This window comes from Hetaerina americana, unplaced genomic scaffold (genome assembly GCF_022747635.1).
Source record: "Hetaerina americana unplaced genomic scaffold, ioHetAmer1.1.p SCAF_41, whole genome shotgun sequence".
In the NCBI taxonomy this organism is placed as follows: Eukaryota; Metazoa; Arthropoda; class Insecta; order Odonata; family Calopterygidae; genus Hetaerina; species Hetaerina americana.
Genome location: NW_027286997.1, coordinates 717,139 through 744,075, shown reverse-complemented (window position 1 = coordinate 744,075; position 26,937 = coordinate 717,139). Strand labels below are relative to the sequence as shown.

The following is a 26,937-nucleotide window of genomic DNA, read 5'->3' as shown; positions in this document are numbered from 1 at the left end:
AACGCCCATGCAAAATTCTAATAAATACATCAATAGCTTTAGCAATAAAATTTCTTCGTATTATTGAGTAGGAAATTTATTTTCACAAGTGGTAGCTTAGATTACGCTTAAATATCGGGCCTTTTTACTATAAGTAAACATGCATTAATGAGTCTACATGGCTCGTGCTTAATCAAAACTACCGTTACATTACAAATTGCTTTAAATCAAGGTTACGGTTGGGGTATTGATTAATAGATTAAATCCGAAATAATTAATTACTCCAAAAAAACGTCGGTTAATTTATCGAAGCTCGTCTTAGAAAGGCGATCGTCGATAAATGGCATTTAACCGTGACCGATGAGTCTTAGAATTGCAGCCCTTGAGGGAAATGCACGCAGCCTTAGGTAGGTGAGGATCGACCGGCGGTGCGGTTGTCGCTCGTCCCGACGGGCCAAGGAGGCCTCTTCTTCGTCTTCCTCTGGTTCTTCCGCCGCACTTCCACCTTCCTCCGTCGCTGATCGCCCGCCATCTTCTCGATGATATCCTCGGGGTCGGCATCGTACTGCGCCGCCTTCTCCAGGACCCAGTTCTGGAATAGGCGGTAATTCCTCCGGCTCTGCTCCTCCCTCCACGGAGGCCTCTGCTTCCGTTCTTGGAACCCCCAATGGATGAGGAACGCGTTGTCCAGGACCTCGAAGGTGTATCCGCGCAGAAACATTTCGTAGGCCTGTTGGGACGATCAGCGAGAGGCCACCGTAACATCGAAAATTTCAGTTTTAGTGTAACGGGGACAGTGCATCGACGCAAAGGAGCAATCAGTAGGTCAGCCCGGGGTCATCTGTCGATCGCGCATTATTTTGGCCTCACACCGAGATACTTGCATTCCATCGCGTTCGGGACTCGTAATAATCCGAAAGCACGGTTAGAATGGCCGCCCCTTTCCCTTTTCCCTCTCTGCTCTCCCTGGCGGCGTCAATTGCTTCGGTCGCACCCCTGCGCATCAGGGGCGTCGGGGGTGATCCCTCATATCTCAATGGGGCCTCCAGTCGGGGCCCCATTTCTCGATGCCACTGCATTTTGATGAGACTGGGCCATGTGCTCCTTGAGAGTCATGGATCGACCGACGTCAGAATAAATGACGTGTTACCAATAAATGACTTGATTTTATTTTAATGTTTAAGAACTGTTAATAACATAATCGACGTAAAGTTAGGGTATATGAATTATTCCAACTTAAACCAAAATTTTTACGGCTGCAATTTAAGTAAAAGATATCTCAGTGCGTATAATCACACTTAAATAATCATATTTTGCAATTACTTATTCTATTTTTTTAGTATCTTGAATCCGAGTTCTTTCCGCACTCAATTTTCCTGCCAGCTGGTTTCAAAAAATAAATTAATTTCCAATTTGCGTGCGGATTCAAAATAAGTATTTGAAGCAAGCGTTGTACAAGTTCGATATGTAACATCAGCATATACATGGTTTCCGCAAGGACTCATCTAGTTTGTGGCAGAGAATCAGTGATTCCTAGCCTCACACGTGACGTCGAAATTATACGTACTTTACTCTAATTTTCGTGACTGATAATTTGTGGAATTCGGACGATGGAAATAATTTTTTTAAAATGATTGCACCATAGGGCGAGAGTTTCGAGTGCTTCACTAGGCGTGAGATTCGAAATTGCTCGGGACAGTTACTGTAAGATAACAGCTGTAATAATGGCTACAAACTATGACACATTGAGTAAGGAATTGTTTTCTGTTGGCAATTTACTTATCTCTTCGAGCACCTATTTTCACCGAATAACGGCTAACGTCAGTTTGGATCAACCTTTGTACTCGATCACGAAAAATTGTCAAATCCAGCGCAGACGGTAATTTACCTGTCCTATAGACGTCACTTCCTGAGTAGCTTCCACGAGTCATTCTGTCGGAATGTCTCTTTGAGGTCTGGAAAAATCGCGTTCTAAATGCGTGACATGCACGGAATGGACCTCGGGGGAAGTACACCGCAGCAATCGTGGCTACAGGCCTACCAGAACTACTACCTGTAACCGCATCTTCCTTGGTTATCCTCTATCGACGCTCTCACCTGGAGCGGTGATATTAAAAGTAGTGGTAGTGATAATAACGAATAAAGTGGTAATAATAATGATTACTTTTCAATTCTGCATGACCTGTCTTGTTATGGTGGAGGCCTATCGTATAATTGGTTGTGATTATATTTCATTCCTTCCTTTCGTATGACAAATAACTAATGTATTCGGTGAATTATGCCATTTTCTTGATTCGGTCTTCCTCCAGATTGTACACACGTTTGTTGATATTGTTTGCACGTTATTTGATCGCTTTTCCACGAATACACTTTTATCCCTTTTCCCCCTCCTCTTCCATATCCTCCCTTATTGCTCAGCCTTCCCACCTGGTGGTGCTTGCCACACACCTTTTGGGTGGTCGCTGGGTATTCATGTCGACATCGGATTCATCTGAATCTTCACATAACCCCGCAAGCCGCCGCGAGGGCGTGTGGCGGGGAGTGTCAGGGCATCACCCGTAAAATTAAACTACGTGAAAATACAAAAAAAAGCATGCCAACACACAGGAACGCACATATTTATGCTAAACCCATTTTCACCAAAACACACGCAAATACATATCCTAGCAACTAATAAACACATACGCCTACGAATTAATCAAATTTTTACGCAGCGTTTGATCATGTCCTCACTTGCAAAATGAACTTCTTTACTATTTGTATTATACCTTCGGTTTCATACGATAGTTATTCCTGATCGTCCAAGGAAAGAGCAAATATTTGTGTCAATCTCTGCTGTAGGCTATCTCCCTTCTATGAGTCTCGCGTGTTCTCTTCGAATCTCGAGTGGCTCATAGTCTAATTCCCCTTAAAGGTCCGTCACACTCGTCTTCTCATCGCAACAATATTTGTCGAATCCAGCGGATTTTCTCTTAACTTTCTTCCATTCTTTTAGTAACGCTTTCTCCCAAGAATACCTAATACTTGCGGCGTATTCCGAATGTGGCCTAACTTAAGTGAAATAAGACTCTCTTTAACTTTCTCACTACATTCCTCCACCACCCGTTTCGTGAAGATGAATTTCTTTAAGGCGGATCCGCATGTTGTCCTGATGTGCGCTCCCCGGTGAAAGGCGTGGTGTTAGAACTACCCCAAAATACTTAACTTGATCGGCCGCAGTTAGCACTGAGCGCTCTGCTTCATAATTTCTGCCCTGGTCATCACGTCCTTTTCCCCATAATTTCGAAACTGCGCATTTGCCTACATTGAGCAGTAAACCCCATTCCTAGCACCGTTCAGATATTGTGTGTAAGCCTCTAGAGAGTAGCTCGCGATCTAGTTGGCACCTTATTTCCCTCTTTGCCACCGCGTCGACTGCATACACTCTGAGATTGCTAATAACGAGTGAGCTTAAGTCGTTAATGTATAATGAGGATAGTTGCATATTGCCGGGGGCCGCACAATCGTTTCGGAGTACGTTATACGAACGAGTCATCGCAGAATGCTATTCATCGCAGATGAATGTAGATTAATCGTAGATTCAGGAACATATGAGGAGAGTTTAGCGTATTTGGTGGGTCAGAGAGTAGGTCAACTAGCGGAAGTTCACTCAGCAAGCATTGCGCGGGTCATTCTCTTAATAATTGCGACAAGAGTAACGGGGTATGTATTGAAAGAACAGACTAAGCACATGAGAATGGGCAGGCAAATATTATTCCTAGAGTAAGTGGCATCAGAAAGGAGAATCACAATGAATAGTAGTGCAAGCATAAAGCGATCTCCGGAGTGGCAATCGACTGCCGAACGTTGAAAAACAAAACGGCCGAATTTTATCGCATGATTAGAAGTACAGAAGTCGATAAAATAATAGGATCCGAGAGTTGGCAATCGCAAACAATTGCAGACGGGTAGATTAAAAAAAAAATTTCGAATTTACAGAAGGAAGAGTGGAAATATGAGTTGAGGAGGAGTGCTCATGCGTAGCTGTTGAAGATGTCCACGGAAGCAGAAGTGAGTCTTACCCTAATAGCAGCACAGAAAGTGCATAGTGTTCCATAGAAAGCCCTCGGCCGAGAAGGGTCTACTTTTGCGGAGAAACACGGATTTTATAACGAGCAAGCGAAAGTCTGGTTTGACTTCGCATTTGCAAAATATGGCATTTTACTGCGCAATCGAGTTTGCGCATGATACTGTTTGTTTTACCGCGAAATTCTTTTAGTTTCTGTGTACATGTATTTGGAAATTAAAACACCGTCACCACTGTTTTAACTCTTTTTAAAATTTAATTTCAGCCTTGTTTGCTCTCTGAAAGTCGGTCTGACTTCTCCGTTGCATCATCTAGGTTCGTTACCGCCACAATTAAGTTTGAATGGATTGCACGTCGTCATTACTTAGCGTGTAATGTTTAAGGAATATGTCCAAGTGCTCTCCGTATAGGCCGTAAGGGCTTTCCCGGTCAATTCTGCAGATTCGTTTTTTAAATTTTCTCGAAATCCAATGAAACTTGCCTCGGTGTACGTATAAGCATATTTTACACTTTTCTTTGTTTATTTTCACGAACTCAGTCTTTATATATATATATATATATATATATATATATATATATATATATATCCAATATTACTTTGTTTGTTGGTGATAGTGGGTAGGTCGTCGAGCTTACATCTATCTGTAGGCTATTTGTATTAGAATCCAGGGGTCTGTGAAATGAGCCCACGAATAGGCTTCTGTCGTTGCAGTCCTTTAAGTTGCTCCAAACTCTTTCTATGGCACTTGCGTCGAATTTATAACGCCGGATGCCGAGTTGTGAATTTACAGCAGTAATTACTCCCCTTCCCGGGGCTATTAGGCCACTGCCCTTTCTGTAATTCCCGTTTTGAAGAACTTCACTGTTTGCTATATTTTCCCTGAGCCAGCTCATCTATCTAACTATTTATGTCTGCCTTTTTGCCAACAAAAATTCGTTCAACATCCGGTATTTTGTTTCTATTGCTATTACAATTCAATGTTATAATGTTCAATTGGGCGATCACCTTTCGATTGAGGCATTTCTGATGGCTGACGAAACTGTTTCGCTAATATTAATTGCTAACACTGGCATTAGTTTTAGATTCACTCAAATGTCTCTCTTTATCGTTTTTCGAGGCACTAATTTGATCGTGTCTGCTTGAGTAAATGGTCTTATTTCCGTTGGTGTTTATTTTATTATCTTGTGGAAGTAACGGCCGACGACTGCTCTGAAGTAACAAAAGGTTATAATTAATTATATGGATGCAGTGCACCAAATTTCGTACATTTCAACATGTTTAGGAACACGAAGAAAAATCAATATTTCCGAGCATGAACAGGCAAGCCTTAGAGGGGGAAGGGCATTACCTCGGCGGGAATCGAACCCACGACTTCGGGATATGAAGGCGAGGACGATACTTCGCTCGCGACTAAGGGACTGACACGAGTGAGCAGTAATCTTCCATTCAGTGCTTTGTGACCTTTGGGCATATTCGCGTATGCTCGAATACGTGGTACACATAGTGTTCCAATGCTCCCCTGCCTGTAGCGATGTTGCTTGCTCACCTGCGTGTTCCTGGTCATGCCGTAGCCAACGAAGCGCTCGTCGAAGGGCGGGCCGCCGTGGCGGGCCGCGTAGACAGGCTCGTACCAGAAGGGGAAGTGGCGCACCGCGTGGGCCACGGAAATGACGTCATCTCCGGGCGCCCTCCTCGACTCCCACCTGGACAGCTGCGTTGCCCCCTGGTTGGGCTGGTTGGGAGAGAAGGGCGGGCGGTGATTGGCCGACCCTCGACCAATGGAGCTGGAGGACTTTGCTCTAAGGTGTATTTTCCCGCATGCCCGGCAGATCCGGGTTCAAATCCCTATCAAGGCGAACGATTTTTACTTTTTCAATTTGTTGCATTGCAATGACTGCACAGCGTCAAATTATTTAATAACATTTTTTTAAATGATGCTTGGTAATGAAATGTTTCACCTTGTATGCTTCCGCTCCAATCTAATTGCATTGCAATGGGTCGCTTGCTGTTATAATCCCTACATACATATTCTGATTTCAAAGTGCACTGTGCACCAGTCCAAAGGTGCATTATTCACCGGCGATATATGTCTTCTTCACTTCAGCAATGAAAGTAAAGGTGTTATGCATTAAAATGAGTTTTCTGTGTTATGCATTGAGTTGAGTATGCTTGATAAAATGCGTTCTCTCTGAGTTAATAATGGCACCGATGGAATTCAATGACGGTCATTGTCATTAGGCCGCTTCTGGGTGTCATTTCAGCCCCTTCCGTACTTTGGAAACTTGAGTATTTCTGAATATTCGCAATAGCCCTCAGCCACAGTACCTCGTATGTGGAGGTCATGATTGAAGAGGCATGGGAAGGATTGGAGGGAGGAATGAAAGGCGGAGGGGAATTCGTAAAATCAGTGCGTTTTTGTGAAATACATACTATATTAATTCTACCCAATCCATTGATCAAACAATCGCTCCGGGGTCAATTACACCTGCGAGGCATTGCAAATAGTAGAGCATTGGATGTTCAGTTTTTATCATGGACGGTAGGTCAAAAGGTGAGACAACTCGTGGTGTATTTAAAGTCGTGAATTTATCAGATTGCAGAGTGAGACCACCCAATCCTCCATCTTTGAGGAATCAAAGAGAAATCACTCATTTCGAGGACATCCGATGCCTGTACGGCTGGTGCAATTAAAAATTTTAACAATCAAAAAAGATGTATTGGAAACGGAGGCTTAAAAATGCCTCGTTTGTATGCTTGCCAAATCTTATTTTGGTGTATATAAACATTACGGAAAAAATCTTCTCGCGTAGTGCTATGTTTGGAGAGTGGAAGCATTTGGTAATGTCCTTAGTACAGATACGAGAGCTGTCTGCACGAATCCAATTGGGTAATCATGGGTCGTTCGCCAAACCTTGATAATCTATAGCGTTAAAAATAGTCCAATGAGAGAAAATGAATACGAAAATAGCACCAAAAATCGCCCCTAAGCCACTAAATTAAAAGAAAGAAACGGTTAACTTTAATTAAAGACTGCCGAACATATTGTAAAGTGAACTCAGAATAACGTAAAAACATTCCGCGGTTTTGCAACTACACCTAAATATTTACGCCAACTATCTCAAAATTAAAATATTTTCATTCGGACGTCATCTGTGTCCTCCTTATTCTTAGCTACATTCGTGGCTGGCGGCACCATCTGCGTAGGACGTCCAAACTCGAGCTGTCCTTCGGAACACATTTTCGACTATCAGCCCAGCCGATTCGGAATGAGGAGACGGACGGAATGGTGGTCCATAGTACCAATATCACGCAGAGAGGGTGATTGAGAGGGGGTGTACTACTCTCCTCCCCCCCTCTTCCCTTTCGATGGGGGAGGCTTGCCTGGAAAACGGTCGCGTGGAACGGTCGCGCTTTGCCCTCCCCCTTGAGCCTCATCAGTTGGGCCTTGCTATCGGGCGGTGGACCCGGTGACCTCTCCACTTCGTACGTGGGCAGCACGTAAGCGATGCGGCGCCGGGGACGCGTGGCGCCGAGGAAGGCGGTGAGACGGCGACGCAGCGACGGTGGCGCCACCATGTCAGCGTCTGCCACGAGCGTCCACTCGCTCGGGCACCGCTGCACGGCCGTGTTGCGTGCCAGGTTCTGTGAGGAGAAACCAAGGAATGTATTGCAACTGATGTGCCGAGGACGCTCACTACATCTGCGGATTTAACGTTGACATAAAGAACTAATATTATCAGTCTTACCGAGGGAATAGTTCTGGAGGTTGCGATGTCCTACATTTTTTCACGTTAAAAACCATCTGCACATCCACATTTCAAAAGCCTCCAATCTACTTCTATCCTCCTGCTTCAGTGACCATGCTTCCCCACCGTTCATTACTACGCTCCATATAAAAGTTTTGACGAGTCTTTTCATGATATCCTTGCTCAAAGTGCCTATCATCAACTCCCTCCTCCTTGCGAAAGCCTCTTTGCATCATTCTTCGTCTTATTCCTCCAATACTTTGACCATTTTAGTCCAAAATATTTCCCAGACTGTTAAACTCTTCCACCTGCTAGCTATTGCCCTCCTAATTTAATGGTTAATTTAGCCTTACTTTCTTGGGAAATCCACGTTGCCCTTTTTATATTTATATTGATTCTCATCCCAAATTTATTGCACTGAATGCCCAATTCACTCAGCAATGGTTGCAACCCCTTGGCTGACTGAGCTTACCTCCCGAGCTTGGTCATCAGTAGAACTAGCTGATTTCACGAATTCCCCTCCGACTTACATTCCCACCTCCAGTTCTTCCCATGCCTCTTTAATCATTTCCTCCACGTATACGTTGAAAAGCACCTGCAATATTTGACAACCCTTGCCTTCCTCCTCTTCCTAACACTGCCAATGCCGACTCTTCATCTACACCTCACACCTGCTAAGTCCATGACGTTCGGGTTGTGGATAATTCTCCTATCCATCCAATCTATTCCTATTTTCAGTCAGCCAAAGAGTTTCAAGCATTGCTATGTGAATTGGAAATTCAGTGCAATAGGTATATATGTATGTGCAACATAGTCTACATAGGGGATGAAAATCAATAGACATAAAACAAAGCTTAACATTAAAATTGGCGGGCAAAAACTAGAGCAGGTAGAACAGTTTACGTATATCGGAAGTGTTTTTGACTAACGCGGTCAAAGTAGTAGGGACATAAGGAGAAAAATTGCGCTAGGCAAAGAGGCTTGCACAAGGAGGAAGGAGTTGATGAGAGGGACGTTGAGTAAGGATATTAAGAAAAGACTCGTAAAAACTTTGATATGGAGCGTAGCTATGTACGGCGCGGAAACGTGGTCATTGAAGCAGGAGGATAGACGTAGATTGGAGGCTTTTGAAATATGGGTGCGGAGAAGAATGGAGAAGGTGAAATGGACAGAGAAGAAAACAAATCAGGAAGAACTTGGTATGGTGGGCGAAGAGAGGGGTTTGTTGGGAGAAATCCTATGTAGGGAGGAAAAGTGGATGAAGGGCGTATTGATCAGCAGTGGGATGTTGAAGACTGTAATCGAGGGGACAATGTTGGGCAAACGAGGAAAGAGCGGAAACAGGATAGGGATGTTGGACGGGATGAAGGGAGGGAGGAAGTAATCAGAGATAAAGAGGGACCTGATTTAGAGTAGGATGCGGGATTTTGTGTTTTGATAGGAGTCACAAAATATTTATTTGGTAGTTGTGTTCTTCCTAAGCCTACCTTTGCCGGTAGATTACCTTATGCTCGTATATAATAAAATGATATTTCAATATCGGGCAAACCCTAACCTAAATTATCCTCGTGTACCTTATATTCTTTCTATGTCAAACTTTGCTGGCCTTAGGTTGTTGCCATAAAGTTCTTCTATATCTTCTGTCCTTATATTTTACATTTTTCCTGGTTTAATAAATATGTTCCCAGACTTATGTCTGATTTATCGCGAGAATTTTTCCTTCTTACCTCCTGCCAGTGCACTCACCTTATTGTATGGCGCACAGTTTCGCCCTCCCACCGATAACTTTCCATATCCTCCCACTGCGTCTTCCACAATACTTCTCTTTCTCTGCTTGTCACTGGCCTCACTTCATTGGTTTATGATTTAACTCTTTTCACTTTCATCTACTAAACTCGGTATTCTTATTCTTCCATATCCTTCTCTCATCCATTTGCGTGATCAAATTCTCCGTCATCCGTCTTTTCCTGTTTACGTATATTTCGTATAATATTTTTGTGGCTTTTTACAAGCCTTTTCCAATTATTTGCAATTTCTTCTCTCTGGTACCCAAGTCTTTTTTCTCCCTCTTGATACTCCCTACAGCATGCTGACACTCCGTTCTGTTAGTGCTTCTACTTTCCATTTTGTAAACCGTTCTTCTTGTTTGATCTTTTGGAATCGGATGCTGCACTTCGGATACACACTACATTGTTTTAAGAGTCCGCATCCACTCCCGGAAACTTATTCGAATTCATAAAACTCACACTCGCACTCACACATTCAAACTTAAATGCGGCGGTAACGAACCTAGATGATGCAACGGAGAAGTCAGACCGACTTTCAGAGAGCAAACAAGGCTGAAATTAAATTTTAAAAAGAGTTAAAACAGTGGTGACGGTGTTTTAATTTCCAAATACATGTACACAGAAACTAAAAGAATTTCGCGGTAAAACAAACAGTATCATGCGCAAACTCGATTGCGCAGTAAAATGCCATATTTTGCAAATGCGAAGTCAAACCAGACTTTCGCTTGCTCGTTATAAAATCCGTGTTTCTCCGCAAAAGTAGACCCTTCTCGGCCGAGGGCTTTCTATGGAACACTATGCACTTTCTGTGCTGCTATTAGGGTAAGACTCACTTCTGCTTCCGTGGACATCTTCAACAGCTACGCATGAGCACTCCTCCTCAACTCATATTTCCACTCTTCCTTCTGTAAATTCGAAATTTTTTTTTTAATCTACCCGTCTGCAATTGTTTGCGATTGCCAACTCTCGGATCCTATTATTTTATCGACTTCTGTACTTCTAATCATGCGATAAAATTCGGCCGTTTTGTTTTTCAACGTTCGGCAGTCGATTGCCACTCCGGAGATCGCTTTATGCTTGCACTACTATTCATTGTGATTCTCCTTTCTGATGCCACTTACTCTAGGAATAATATTTGCCTGCCCATTCTCATGTGCTTAGTCTGTTCTTTCAATACATACCCCGTTACTCTTGTCGCAATTATTAAGAGAATGACCCGCGCAATGCTTGCTGAGTGAACTTCCGCTAGTTGACCTACTCTCTGACCCACCAAATACGCTAAACTCTCCTCATATGTTCCTGAATCTACGATTAATCTACATTCATCTGCGATGAATAGCATTCTGCGATGACTCGTTCGTATAACGTACTCCGAAACGATTGTGCGGCCCCCGGCAATATGCAACTATCCTCATTATACATTAACGACTTAAGCTCACTCGTTATTAGCAATCTCAGAGTGTATGCAGTCGACGCGGTGGCAAAGAGGGAAATAAGGTGCCAACTAGATCGCGAGCTACTCTCTAGAGGCTTACACACAATATCTGAACGGTGCTAGGAATGGGGTTTACTGCTCAATGTAGGCAAATGCGCAGTTTCGAAATTATGGGGAAAAGGACGTGATGACCAGGGCAGAAATTATGAAGCAGAGCGCTCAGTGCTAACTGCGGCCGATCAAGTTAAGTATTTTGGGGTAGTTCTAACACCACGCCTTTCACCGGGGAGCGCACATCAGGACAACATGCGGATCCGCCTTAAAGAAATTCATCTTCACGAAACGGGTGGTGGAGGAATGTAGTGAGAAAGTTAAAGAGAGTCTTATTTCACTTAAGTTAGGCCACATTCGGAATACGCCGCAAGTATTAGGTATTCTTGGGAGAAAGCGTTACTAAAAGAATGGAAGAAAGTTAAGAGAAAATCCGCTGGATTCGACAAATATTGTTGCGATGAGAAGACGAGTGTGACGGACCTTTAAGGGGAATTAGACTATGAGCCACTCGAGATTCGAAGAGAACACGCGAGACTCATAGAAGGGAGATAGCCTACAGCAGAGATTGACACAAATATTTGCTCTTTCCTTGGACGATCAGGAATAACTATCGTATGAAACCGAAGGTATAATACAAATAGTAAAGAAGTTCATTTTGCAAGTGAGGACATGATCAAACGCTGCGTAGAAATTTGATTAATTCGTAGGCGTATGTGTTTATTAGTTGCTAGGATATGTATTTGCGTGTGTTTTGGTGAAAATGGGTTTAGCATAAATATGTGCGTTCCTGTGTGTTGGCATGCTTTTTTTTGTATTTTCACGTAGTTTAATTTTACGGGTGATGCCCTGACACTCCCCGCCACACGCCCTCGCGGCGGCTTGCGGGGTTATGTGAAGATTCAGATGAATCCGATGTCGACATGAATACCCAGCGACCACCCAAAAGGTGTGTGGCAAGCACCACCAGGTGGGAAGGCTGAGCAATAAGGGAGGATATGGAAGAGGAGGGGGAAAAGGGATAAAAGTGTATTCGTGGAAAAGCGATCAAATAACGTGCAAACAATATCAACAAACGTGTGTACAATCTGGAGGAAGACCGAATCAAGAAAATGGCATAATTCACCGAATACATTAGTTATTTGTCATACGAAAGGAAGGAATGAAATATTCTATATTAAATATATTTTTATACATATATATATTTCTGTTTCTATATAGATATATATGTATATGTATATATATATATGTATATATATATATGTATGTATATATATAACCAAAATCCCATCCCTCTCCCACCCGCTTTTTAACTCTCTCCCACCAATTCCCTCCTCTACTTGCTCATCTAGCAATGTAGTGTACCTTCTGAAGTGCCAACTTTGCCCTGCCTATTATATTGGGCAGTGCACCACACCCCTCAATATCCGAATTAACAACCACCGAGCCCCATGCAAAAATTCTTCCCTAATTGATATGCTCCCTATCCCCAAACACGCCTCCGAACACAGCGCTCCCTTTGATAAATGCTATAGTGTATCCATCATAGCATCCCTTCCACCCTCTGATCCTCCACTGAAACTCAAGACATTAGAGCAATCCTTCATATGGCTTTTGGAGTCCTGAAATTGGCCAGGAATCAATATTAGGCATTAATTAGCCTGCTCCAAATATATTTTCATCCCCCTTCCACCCCATCACCTTCCACATTTTCCCCACCCTTCTAACGCTGCCCCTCCAAACCAGTCCCTTCGGAATTCTCTCTCCACCTTCCCCTTACATCCATCGCTCCAGCCCTCGTATTCCCTTCAGTTCTGTCCCTCTCTTCCTTGATAAAGGTGGTCACGGCCACCAAAAATTCGAAAAATATTGAGTCTCTTTTTTGTGTGTTTCTGTGTGTTTTTGTCTGTGTCCACAAGTGCTAAGTGTTATACATTATGATTCACGTCCGTGAGACTTTAAAAAAGTGCTATATATATATATATATATATATATATATATATATATATATATATATATATATATATATATACCAAAACACAGCAATCAACCCGAAGGTCGGTTTGGTAGGTGATGGTAAAGTTCACCCAGTACTAAGCCCGACGGCGTGTGAAATTCACACATCAGGGTAGGGGGGCCAGTTCCTTTCCCTTTACTGGTTATGGTTTCCCAGGAAGATCTGGTACCCGAAAAATCACAAAGCTTGGGTGGAGCTGCAGGTGCCCAGAGTGCCATACCCGGGACTCGAACCCGGGACCCTCCGGTCAGTAGTCCAACGCTCTACCCCATGGACTACCGCGACCCACACACACACACACACACACACGCACACACACACACACACATATATATATATATATATATATATATATATATATATATATATATATATATATATATATATATTTATATATATGTTTCATGTGGATATACTGTCAACTGGGAATATGCCTTTGTTGTACGCAGCGTTTAATCTTTTCCTGGCTAGTAAATTGAATGTATTTACCATTGCGATGTAGACTTTGGTTCCTTACCATTATGATTCCTGATTGTCCGGGGAAAGAGCGAATATTTGTGTCTACATGGACTGAATTCTTATCTCCCTCATCCATTGCCCATCCCACCCGGTGGTGCTTGCACCCCGTACCACACACCGACTTGGTGGATCGCGGGGCGTTCATGTGGGTGTATTGTTCCAAGACTCAATGCTGGTGAGTGGGAGTCAGTGCTCCTCGGTGCGAATTGGTTCTGCGGCGAAGGGTGGTGTGAAGGCGCGTTCAGAATTGAGTGTTCGGGGCGGGGAATCGCAGAGAGGGCGTGGCGGGAGGGGTCCGTGGGAACCCCTGGGAGAGGAAGGCAATGGAAGGGTGCGGCCCACTGGGAGCGGCTCACTTACCTGGGGGTAGAGGAGCTGTCCGCTCTGGTTCCTCCGGCGCCCGCCGTCCCCCTCGCCGGCGCCCGCCGCCGGGCTGCAGAGAGACAGAGGTTATGCTTTGAAGGTCTTTTCTTCAATTAACCCCACTACTGGTACAGTTGAGAGGGGCAACTCTTACACCACCTTATTCCTTCATTTCCAAGCCAGAGGTTGGCACCTGGGGCATCTCTAAGTACCGGTCCATCGATGCCAAGGGCAAGAAATCTAAGTATCTATCGAAATCTAGTACCTAGTACAGATCTCAAACCTGTAAAAAGCTATCCTGAGTTCTTGCTGAAGCGTTTTCAACCGTGCGTCTAATTAATTCCGATTTTTTTATTAGGTTGCCCGCAGATTGCACGTCTATGTATTCCCAATGATAATTAATCAGTTGTATTAACTTCTAGGTATTTTACCGTATCAACTACTTCTAGGCCAACTATCTTGTAAACAAATCCCGTTGACCCTGTCCCGTTGACCACTGCACATTTATTATGGTTTTGTGCCAATCCCCATTTTGTACACCATTTCGAATTACAATCTGGATCCCTTCTACATCTACACAATGCCCAGCAAGCCGTCGCAAGGGCGTGTGGCGGGGGGTGTTAGGTCTCCCCCATCTCTTGCTAGTATTAATCGACCCTCATCCCCAGGTATCTCCCGATGAGTCGCCGCGCCATCCGCGAACATCCCAATCTTACTTCTCACTTCGCGGTTCTAATCGTTGGCGAAAATAAAGAAAAGCGACGGCCTGATTACACTTCCTTGAGGCACACCCGAGGTCACTCGCACGCTGTCGGAACTAGCGCCGTCTAGGACTACCATCTGCCCCCTCCCTCTGCACGGAAAATCGTCAACACAATTTATTGCGCTCTTATTTACGCCGGCGAGCTTGAAATGCCTCTGAAAAAGTTTTTGTAGGTATTTACGGAGAATGTTGTTTCCATTCCCGTCCCTTATCCCTCCTATGTCCGTCCTACTTGGTGCTAGCACCCCTTGCCACATACCTTTTTGGTGGACATTAAGGGTAGTTATGTAGATGTGGGAGCAGACCAATTTGGTCCACGATGTGTAAGGGGACGAAGGAAAGTCATTTTGTGTGCGTCGGAATCGACTGCGGAATATTGACAGAATCAGATCGCGGAATTTGATGCGATAGCGAAATTAGACTTCTAGTGGCATCGTGCAATGTTGCTTGAGGGAAGAGAAGCAGTAGGAGGGATTCTCCAGTTAGCAAATATGTTCATGATTCGTGTCGTAGGGATAACGCCCGTCATTCCAGATTCCCATGCGTAACTGATACACCGTCGTGTGAAATTATTCCTTTGTCAATGGATGTGGGAAAGGTAAGTTCGTCTGCTGATGCTCTCAACAAATCTAGTATCACTCAGGGTTTATCTAAAGCTCCGAGGGTGCGGCAACCATCTTTTCGGTGCTGGTGTGATAATCCTCACGAGTTATTAGATTTCCGTCGGCAGAGTGTGTGACGCATTGGCCTTTTTCGCTCCGGCAGCAATCAGGAAATGCCTGCATGAATCTGGATATGACTTTATAGGAGTTAAAACCATTTAGTTTCATCTTGAGTTACGTTGGTTTCAAATATCGATTATTGAGTGATATTTCGGATAGTTTGAGATCGGTGCCATAAGATTGGCTTTGCTTCTAAGGTTCTCTGAGTTATACCATCCCTAGGGCTCATTATCAGTAGCCAAACCCAGTCATGGATTCCACTCCGACTATCTTTCCTTCCTCCAGTTCTTCCCATGCCTCTTTAATCATTTGCTCCGCATATGCAACGGTGATAATGGGCAACCCTGCCTTACACCTCTTCCTAACACTGCCCATCCGGACTCCCCGTTCCCCACTCGCACCTGTGCAGTCCGAGACATGTACAGGTTTCGGATTAGCCTCCTTTCCCTCCAATCTATTCCTACAGGGTCGCACCCAAAAGTGGTAGGACTGATTTCCTCTGGCGCGAACGGAGCGGTGGAGGGGGGTCTGCCTGGCAGGGTAAGGCGGAGGGGGCTCTTAGCAAGAGACCAACACCAACCTCAGTCGCCTGCGGGCTGTCGTTGAGTGAGGACACCGTTTTTAGTGAAGCAAGTTTTTTGTCCGCGTCGAAAAACAAAATGAATCTGAATTTAGAGCAACGTTATTCCGTGAAGTTTTGTGCGAAACTGGGGAAGACGGCAACTGAGACCCTCAATATGATCAAGCAGGCTTATGGGGACACTGCCTTAAGCCGTTCCACAGTATTTGAGTGGCACACGTTGCTTAAAGAGGGTAGGGAGCTCGTTGAAGACGACCATCGCTCCGGACGGCCGTCGACGGCAAGAACCGACACGAATGTGGTTTGTCCTACCAGGGGAGACTGTGAATGCGAGCTTTTACGTGCAGGTGCTCACCCGCCTCCGAGAACGCGTGAAAAGAGTCCGACCGGCCATCGCAAACTGCTGGGTGCTTCATCATGACAACGCGCCGTGCCATGGCGCGCTCGTCGTCAGACAGCTCCTGGCCAAAGACGGCGTTGCCACGTTGCCGCACCCGCCCTATTCTCCCGATCTGGCACCACCGGACTTCTTCTTCTTCCCCCTGATGAAAAGACGGCTCAAGGGACGACATTTTGACTCGATAAAGGCCGTTCAAGAGGCTTCGACGAGGGTCATCAACGGCATCCCCAAAGAAAATTTCCAGCGGGCGTACGGGGAATGGCAGCAACGTTATACTAAGTGTGTAGCAGCTCAAGGAGCATACTTAGAAGATTATTAAGTCAATGTAAGTACTACCTTGATCAAAACGTTCCCGGAATAACCACCGTGTGGCGCTCCCATCGTTCCGATTTGAGTTCTGTTTTTTTTTGTTAAATTGGTACATCTGTTGTTGATATTCCCTTTAAATCTTAGTGTCATAACTTGACATTTGCAAAAGTTACGGTCGGTTTTCGGTATGTCCATCAGTGCTTCCTGCGATTTTTCCATTACTTCCTCTCGGCTGCTAAAACGCGTTCCCCGTAATGGTTTTTTAACTCGATTGAACAGAAAGAAGTCACAGGGAGCCAAATCAGGTGAATTCGGTGGCTGTTGGATGGTATTTGTTGCATTTTTCGTCAAAAAATTACGAATAATGATAGCACTGTGCGACGGTGCGTTATCATGGTGCAAAATCCACGAGTTTTCTGCCCACATTTCTGGTCTCTTTCGGCGAATTGCTTCACGCAAACGTCTCTTAACGCCCAAATAATACTCTTTGTTTACTGTCTGGCCTTCTGGCAAAAATTCATGATGCACTACACCGTTGTAATCCACGAAAACCGTCAGCATTGCCTTCTTTTTTGACTGAAAACGACGTGGTTTTTTTGGTCTCGGCTCATTTGGTGAACGCCATTCACTTGCCTGATGTCTGGATTGCGTGTCGTACTCATAAACCCACGTCTCGTCTCCAGTAATGATCCTTTTGATGAATGTGGGATCGGATTCAGCCTCGCAAATCATGTCTTTTGCGACGTCAACACGGTCTCTTTTTTGCATGAAATTGAGGTTTTTGCTGCTACACGACGGAAACCCAAATCATTAACCACAATGTCTTGGGCGGATCCATAGGCAATGTTCAAGTCCTCCGCTATTTCTCTGATGGTTAATTTGCGGTTATTGACCAACATTTCTTTTACTTTATCAATTTTTTCACCGACTTTCGATGTCGATGGTCTGCCACTGCGTTCATCATCTTCGATTGACTCACGACCACTTCTGAACCGCTCGTGCCACTGGTAAACGACCGTTTTTTTTTAGAGAATCGTTGCCGAAACACTTTTCCAACATTTCCAACGTCCGTGCGCCACTAAATCCGTTTTTTACGCAAAATTTAATACAAGTTCGTTGTTGCAAATTTAAATCCATTTCTGAAATTGTAAAAAATCGCCAACACACACAGAGATAGATGTACTCTTGGCTACGTAACTTTTGCAAATGTCAAGTTATGACACTAAGATTTAAAGGGAATATCAACAACAGATGTACCAATTTAACAAAAAAAACAGAACTCAAATCGGAACGATGGGAGCGCCACACGGTGGTTATTCCGGGAACTTTTTGATCAAGGTAGTATATCGTCAATAAAATTCTTGTAAAAAAATCAGTCCTACCACTTTTGGGTGCGACCCTGTATTTTCTTCAATATACTCATTACTTTTTCCCAATTCACTCTATCAGAAGCCTTTTGGAAATCTACGAAACAGGCAAATACATCCTGATTCTACTCTACTTTCCTCTAAATTAGTGATCTCATGACTGCTGCGGCAATACGAGTGTCTCTGCCCTTCAAGAACCCAAACAAGTAATCATTTTCCTTTCCCTTCATCCTCCCATTGGTGATCCGAAGAATTAATTTTAGCTACGTGATAAATCCAACTTATTATTCAGTATTCCTCTCATATTTTCCATGGTGCTCCCTTTTTGAAGGGGGAACTCACACTGATCGGACGAAATCTTCAGGCCAATTCTTTCGTTAAAAAGAAATTAGGAAGAACGCACTCCTTCCATTTTTGCCTAAAAATTGAGTAGTTCCGAGAGAATTTCACCTGTCAATAATATCTTAAAAAATGAATCCCTTTCTTTTCCACGTGGCCCGGATCTCTCCATATCCAATACCATATCCTTCCCATTCTCCCCCACTTCTCTCTTTCCCTCTCTCCATACCAATTCTTCCATCTTCGCCTTATCCTCCCCTACTTCATCTCCCCATCTCCTTCCTTCCCTTTCCACCCCAACATGTCCTGCTTCACCCTTCACCCCTTCTCTTCCCTACGTCAATGATTCCCCCTCCCTCTTTATGTCTCGCCGTCTATGTGTCTCCATCCCGCCTTTCTTCACCTTCTTCCTCACATCTCCCTTTCCCGCCTCCTCCTCTTTCGCCCCCTTTCTCAACTCCCTCGGATCATTCCTCTTTTGCGTCTCCCTTCCCTCCTCCCGTGCCCCCTTCTCTCCCTCCACGCCACGCCATTCCTTCTGCAAGCCTTTTCCCTTTCCCCTCTGCCCACTAGGGCTGACCACCTTTCTTAGGCCATCGAGGTCAGCGACTCGCGCCCTTCCCGAAAGACGCCCTCATATACCTTCCGTCGGCGGGGAATATGGCGTGCAGGGCGACTCGGCGGTGGGCCTCCGGGCTGCCGGCCCGCAGGCGAGCGATGAAGTGGGCGGTGAGTCTCGGAGGCTCGGGGTCGAAGAGTGCGACGGAGGCGGGGCCGGACCACGCCGCGAGTGCCTCCAGGACGGCGGCGGCCCTGTCGGCCGAGGCGTGGGTCGCCAGGCACACCGGGGATGCCGCCCGGGACGACGGCCACTCGGAGCCAACGGCCGCGAACGGCACCACCTGCCGACGTCGGATGAGGAGGAGGGGGGGACATCTTACCTTTCGCTCTTTCTTACATCTAGGGTTAGTCGCCCCTTGGACCCGTCGACTGCCCCCGGGGGCGTCGAATTCCGGCCAATGCGAGTGACTTGTACTCAGTGGATCCCTTAACCTGGTCATGAAATATGAAGCGTGTGACGGTGTGCATCTCATTCTCTTAACTGCATTTTACGTGACGACGAACTTGATATTTTGAGAATGTTCTCATTCCTGGGCAATCAACATCGAGGCCGTTTTGAATATTTTGTGCTACCTTATGGCCGTTGCCAGTCGCCAGTGAAATGCACGAATGTGACGACAGTGAAACCATCGCAGCACTCGGATGCACAAAACGTGACCATCACGCGGTAAGCCATCCATATCGACGGCCTATTTCAACGCTTAAAATGTCGACGGAAGAAAGGGAACGCCTCGAGGGAAATGATTCTCTAGGTCCGTGCGACTTTATTTCGAGCCGTGCGCCACGTGGCTCGGCTTACGGTTTGATACGAGCAATCGGATGCATGTTGACCGACTGATCCCTCGACTTGCACCGCATAATGCAGATGCACCATCCCAGCGTGCTCTTGTCCTCTCTGGTGCACTCGGACGATGGCACACGGAATCCTCTCGCCGTCCTGCGGGCATTCCGTTCTTCCGCAGTGCCTCTAATGACCACGACTCCCTCTCCCATATACTCCCTCACCACCCTGCCCTTCCCTCACGGTGCTTCTTTCACCTCCTGCCACACACACCGTTTTGGTGGATCGCGAGGTACGTAATTGGGGGTCGACCCTAGAGCAGCGCCATGACCACTCGCACAACCGACAGACACTCTTTCTATATTATAGGGTTTTTTCGCTTCGTAAATTCCCAGTCACTTTTCACTATTTTCAAATGATTCACTGCCACTCAATGTCGGTCGTCAATGACGTCGTTTTGAGTCATCTGAATCAAAGAAAATCGCTGTTGCATCCCCGTGTTGGAAGAAGACCGCCTTCGAAAGACCTTATTTCTGTAAATGAGACAAAGAAAAAAATATCCTTTGATGATTTTACATGCGAATCAATGATTGCCATGAAATAGTTGTGAATTGCCGGCAAAGCATTTCCCTCGGATCCGGAACCCACCGCGACGGATTCTATCATTTGGACGCGCCAATGCAAAGGCGACGGACATCCATCCCAGTGCGGCTCGCCGCCGCTTACTACTAATGCTAAAACTAGTGGTGGTGGGCTCGCCTTGTATATGCCGGAGGCGTCGAAATGGAAGCGGGTGAGGTCCAGTGGCACTGTGCGGTGGCGCCAAGCCAAGGGCAGCACCAGAAAGGTCACGGTCAGCACCAAGAGGAAGGTCGCCCGGCCACACCGCACCCGTGGCGGACAAAGTGCCATCGTCACCGTCATCTTCTCCGGCCTGCAAGCAGTGAAGGGGCGAATGGAATTGCGATTTCGTGAATTGAGCGAATACTAGCGGTCCGAATTGACGAGGGAAATCGTGGGGTGTGTCGGTGCCGACGAAAACTTTGGGTTTCTTTCCTAAACCAAGGTCTGTAATCATGGTACGCAAGATACCGCGTGCTTTTTGGGAAGATATCGTGGAATGAGTCATCAACCATTCATACGGAACGGATTGCGTGCGTTGGGTTGGGGGAGATCAAGTATGCACGAGAATAAATCCTACACGCCGGCGGTAACCGATCGAACACGGTTGTTTTGCTCTGGTGAAATATGTCATCTCGCTCCATCAAATTGTGCCTTCTTGCTCACTCGCATGCTCACATTGTATAGTATGACGTGATGTTCAGGTTGAGTGATAGTGGGAGTAGTAGGGCCATCCATGTTCCTTTCTTTATTGAGGAGATACTTTAAAAAACAATTTACCATCAAAGTGAAAGATAAACCACTCGATTTTATCCCGAAATCAGTCAGCTTTAATACGTGTCAGTCGTTAAACAAGCTTTTTCGGAATGATTTTTTCCACTTAATAATTCCCAATCCGAAGAGAAAGGAAATCAGGTCGTCCCCGAAATGACGCAACTCCGCACTTGGTCCGAAAATGTGTCATTTGTGATGAGCGATTTCCAAACACTAGCTCACGGCAAATCTAGCGTGCTTGTGTATTTGCTGTTGGGTACGACGCGTAAATGCAGCGAGGAATATGACGGTAGCCCGAGAAGAAGTATAACAGTTAACGCGACTCGTATTTGGACACAAATTTATATCGAGTTCGTGGGTACTAAAAGGGATTTCAACCATTTCCCGAAAAGTTGTGAAACTTACTCATACCCTTGACATTGAGGAAGAAGTAGTGGGCGCAAGATAACTTTGATAGTTTGATCCCATGTGGCGTACGAATTTTATTTCCCGCTTTTCTTGCCTCTGAAAAAGTGTATGGACGCATTGCGCAAGTGCAAATCTCACTCTGCCCTCTAATAAAGACATCTTATCTATTTATATATTTATCTATCTCCTCGAGAGACTCCGGTGTCGACCTGGACTCCTCTATATATCAGATCGTGATTGATTTTCATTGGAACTGCCAACCCGACCGTAACCGCGCTTTCCTTTGATTACAATTCACTCATATATACGAGTACTCGTAGTACATCCGCGCAATAGCCCGCAAGCCGCCGCTAGGGCGTGTAACGGGAGCTGTTAGGTCACCACCCGTAATTAAGAATAAAACCACACGCAAAACAAACGAATGCATACCAATTCACACCCACGTATTTTTCATGGAAAAAGATTTTAACTTGCACACATGTAAATACATATGCTATAAGTAAGCATACACGTACACCTACGAATCCCCATACCCAACCTCTTCGCTTCGTTTAATCATGACTTGCGAATCGAATGTGTTTCTACAGTGACTTCGGTTTCTTACCATTATGATTCCTGATAGTTCGGGAAAGAGCGAATATTTTTATCTATCTCTGTACTGGGATGCATCTTCCTAATCTTATTATCTTTGTGGTCTCACCTACCTAATTTGGGTGGATTATAATAATTCCTTTGGGTGATCGTTAAACTCGTTTGCTCTGAACCATTTTAAAGTCTGAGTCTCACTCTTCGCATCTCAAGCGACTCTAAAAGGCTTGTCACACTCTTCTTCTTATTATAATAATTTTCCACGATTCTGACGGATTTTCTCAGGGCTTTATCTAACTCTTATAGCAACACTTTCTGCCAATGATCCCAAATACCAGGGCCATCCGAAAAGTAAGGTCTCATATTTTTCTTTCATGAAATATCAAATTTATTCTTCACTTTGCGTGCATCGTTGGAAAGGTTGAGCATTTAGTTATTTTTCTACATAGTCGCCTTGACGATCAATCACTTTTTACATCCTTGTAAGCAGCTTTTTAATACCGGCGTCGTACCTTTCTCCCCCGCTAACTGACGACTGCCTCTGCGATATAAATTCATCGCCATTCAGTGAAAGTGTACGGTGAGAAGTGTGTGGACATTAAACACGTGGGGAAATGGTGCAGAGAGTTTTTTAATGGCCGGAAAAACGTCCATGATGAGCAGCGGTCGGGGCGGCCGAGTTGGCCGGAATCAACGGTGGCTCCAATTGACGAGATGGTGCGCAATAACCGGAGAATTACCCTTCATGAGATAGAGGAAGGCCTCAATGAAGAGAGTGGCTACTTCTCCGTGCAGAAGATTGTGTCCGAGGTTACAACAAGGTTTCCCACCAAAGGAGTGTGTTTGCATCATGACAATGCACGTCCACATACATCAAACGACCACCCTACTCAATGAATTCGGCTGGGATATCGAGAAATCTCATTGCGTTACTGGCAATAATGTGCTCTAATATTTTACATGTAAGCGATGATAAAAATATGTGTTGGTACCTGGTGGGTTTCTCTCTATCGCCGCCCTCATAGATAGAAATTATATGGGCTAGCTTCCAGTCGCAATACTGAGCTTTTTTCTTCTATCGATGTAAGAAAAATACTTTCTATAAACGGAGCAATACCTTCTGCTTAATCCTTAATTATTCTAGCAGGTATTCTTTCCAGACCTTTGTGCATTGTTGGCTTTGATACTACGGAGCTGATGTTCTGTTCCTTTCTTGGTCGATACTATCTATCTATGCCACTCATGTGTTCCCAAGATGACTGCGGAAGATCGTTTGTTGCGTTTGCATCTCAATTGTTTCTTATCTCTAGCTCGGGGGGAAAACTCGTGTAAAATGTTTGCCTTCTTCACGCTGTCTGTAATAAGTTCGCCGTCTTCAAACATTGTTGAGTTGGACATTTACCCTGAATTCCGTAGCGCAGGGCCAGAATGACTTTGGATTTTTCTCAAGATATTCGCATAGCTTTTTAGTTTTGAAGGAGTGTTTAGATTTGCGCATTATAATTTTCGCAGTGCGCGTATTTCCATTTCCACTGCCTTCAAAGAAGAAGCGTTATGTGGAAATATTTATTCACATTGACTTTTCGAAAAATGAAAAATAAAAATCGAATGTAGACGACATCTTAGGAGGTATAATAGTGGACATTGTCGCAGAAATGGAATGTTTGCTCACAGAATATCATCGCAGAAAAGCGAGGTTTTCGGAAATGTCTCAGCATCAACACAAAATAATGACCGACTGAATTAGATGGGGAAGCACGCATCATAGTTAACTCATAACTCAGTAGCTATTATTATGAATGATCGGCAACGATTGAGAAAGCGTTTGGTGCAATGTGGAGGAATATGATCTGGGAATCTTTCATTAATATTCAGTTCGATACCATGACTTCAGCATAAAAGTTTTCTCCAAGACTGATGACCAAATTTTATCCAAGACAGATGACCAGACACTCCCTACGAAGCATATTAAAAGTGCATTTGCAATTGACGGCGGCTTTAATTTGCTGACAATTAGTTGCGACCACTGTTGAAAAGGAAAACCGGCAAAATAATCACTGAAACCTCCGAAGATACGATATTCTCGCAATTCTCGTTCGCACAAGCAGTTATATGATCGACACGAGGTGGCAGCATACTCGCCAAATACATGCGACCGATGCGCCCGCGGTGATCACGAAAGCAGACATAATTTATTTATTCATTTAACGACTTCACTGAGGCGAGATGGAGATTCAATTGTGCATTCTTCCACCTAACCCTTATACATTACATCGCTGACAGTTACAAAAACCCTAAACCCATCTGGGCGGGAAGCGAATCCACGACCTTTGGCTCGCTACGTTACCCCACCGCCACAGGAGGACATTGAGGGCAATAGTGACTCCAGTTATCTACACGTACATAATGCACCGACAGATGCCGCGAGGGCGTTTGGCGGGGGGTGCCAGGTCACCAGTCACGTTCATTTGGCTATATTTATAGAAATGAAAGCTAAATCCTGGAAAGTAATGAAGGAAAATAATAAAGTGTGTATTATTCAAGGGAAGAACAACTGAAGGGCTCAAGAGCGAGCCATAATTGCTCCAGGGTGGAGTAAAGAAAACAACTCCGTAATACAAATAAAACGAAGTGCATACAAGATGATGGGAATGTAAAAGGACATCGATGATGCCCTTGTACATTCCCGAGCCCGAAAGAAATCCCCGTTTGAAGGTGCCCGCGGAAGCCGTAGCCGTAGCGCATTTTTGAATCTATCTCTCATGACCCCGAAGGGCGGAGGGCAAGCGAGCCCCGGTGCAATACAAGCCAATCGCATCGATGATGTCCTCGCATCGGTAGCGTCGAAATGGGTCCTCGAGAGGAAGCAGCATAGGCTTGTCATTCTTCCCTCTGGAAATCTCTTCTTTTTATTAAGATCTCGATTATTCCATGATAGATTTAGGCGAATCATTTTACGGCAAGAAATACTTCATGGCTTATTGCGGTGATTTGGCACGCCATGACATTAATACAAGGGCAGGCCAGAATGTAACCTCTGTTATACCATTAAAATACCCTAGGGCAGATCCAGAAAATTTATCTCAAAACTACATATCTGTAATAGTTTTGATACATATTCGCCAAACAGATTGAAATAAACATTCAGGTCATGTCCCTGAACTAGTTTTCAAATTCCGTCGGCATAAAATTCTGGCGCTTAAGATCGCAGCCAACCGATGACGATGGCATCTCTTCAAGTTCCTCGACGTCGAGACGAGCACATAAACATGGAGTAGCCTGACCTATTAGTTTAAAACTTGACCGTTCACTCTTCAACCCCCGACAACACTGACCCAGCGCCACTCTCATTGTCACTCATCACGTTTGGTCCATAGTGAGCACAAATTTCCCAATCATGAATTCCAGCAGCTTAGAAGTTTTCCTCATTAGTAAAAACCTTGTCACAGAACGGACTTCACATTTGGCGGGAATTTCAGTTGTAATGTTCGTGTTGACTCGCTATTATATTAACGAACGACGAGCGACGGCGGCCATCTTCCAACCAACGCATCTCGAGGCGTACTGACCTACGGTGTGTGTGTGTGCGTCAATTCAGCGACTATTAATCGGCTCCTTCTTCCACTACTTCTCACGCCACTGCACGAAAGCGGAAGTTACTCTCTTAACAGCCCTCGTGTTGAAGTCGTGAGAGGATTTACAGAGGTGAACATTCCATGCGCACGGTTTGCAAATTACTGGCAACGATCAATGCTGGCACCACATCCCCCGACTAAACTGCGCACTATTTATTCACCTCAAATGGTATTCACTCATTCCGTAGTGATTCACAAGGGGTTTAAGTCTCCCGACTAAAAGTCTTTGGTCCAAACATTGGCAACGACCACAACAGGTACCACACTCGTCCATCCACCTACTACCCCAGAATTCAGTCGTTTCTTAGTCGCTGCAGTTGACCCACTTCCCGAGCATCGCTTCTACGACCACAAGCATCATGGCAGGCCTTCAATTGCGCCCTTCAAGGCCCACACACTCGTCACTCACTCTTCGTGTCGCCAACCATTACCCCTCTTCCCATTCCTACCCTCCCCCACCCCCTTCTCCCCTCCCGCCGTATAAGCGATCTCGCCGCGAACGCTTCCAGATCTTTCGCCTTTTCTTTTTCGTGTGTTTGCATTGCGTTTGCGTTATTGTGGACGGCCGATATTGTCGCTTCATTAGTATTTCCTCGAGCACAGACGTAGTCGGAGGGCGGAAAGGCATCGCAGGGGGGCAGGGGTCCCAGCAGTGGCGGGGGGCGTTCGTCGGTCCCCCGCACCGGTCGATCCGTCCGCACGGGGATACCGATGAGGGGGGGCGGCGCATGCGCACTAGTCCGGGTGGCAGCGGGGAGGGCATTTCCCCTCTCACAGGGTGGGCCCCCCGTGATGTGCGTGCGTGCTTTTGCAGGCATCCCCCCTCGCTCCTATCTGCGCGCCTCTAGGGTCGTCGGTCGTGAGGAGTGTGCAGACCTCACTCACCCACCGGGGGCGCACGAGTCGTCGTATCTCCGCACCGTTCGGTGTCCTCTCGGGATGGCCCCCCGCGATGGCGCGCCCAGGGGGGGCCGGCCCACGGCGCCACCCGACTTGAGCTAGGGCCGCACTCCGCCCGGGGGGACGGACTCCACCTACGTCGGCTGCCATACCCCCCTCCCGCCT

The 26,937-nt window shown here is 45.4% G+C and overlaps 1 protein-coding gene across 1 annotated transcript; it reads right to left on the bottom strand.

Moving 5' to 3' along the window:
• Positions 1-382: 382 nt before the first annotated feature.
• Positions 383-20,770, bottom strand: LOC139692774 (beta-1,4-glucuronyltransferase 1-like). The gene is made up of 6 exons (XM_071591054.1): positions 20,573-20,770; positions 19,087-19,346; positions 13,962-14,034; positions 7,428-7,688; positions 5,593-5,778; positions 383-709 (listed from the first exon to the last, which is right to left on the bottom strand). Exons 1-6 carry the CDS (start codon positions 20,768-20,770, stop codon positions 383-385), a joined length of 1,305 nt encoding a protein of 434 aa, XP_071447155.1.
• Between the last annotated feature and the right edge of the window lie 6,167 nt (positions 20,771-26,937).

Bases quoted from the DNA above. Each gene is read 5' to 3' on its own strand.
- LOC139692774 (XM_071591054.1), bottom strand. From the start codon at position 20,770: ATGACGGTGACGATGGCACTTTGTCCGCCACGGGTGCGGTGTGGCCGG. The intron at 14,035-19,086 runs GTATATGAGGGC...GTCTCTCTGCAG, and splicing joins ATATTCCCCGCCGACGGAAG to CCCGGCGGCGGGCGCCGGCG. The intron at 5,779-7,427 runs GCAAGCCTCCCC...TCTCCCAACCAG, and splicing joins TCCACGCGACCGTTTTCCAG to CCCAACCAGGGGGCAACGCA.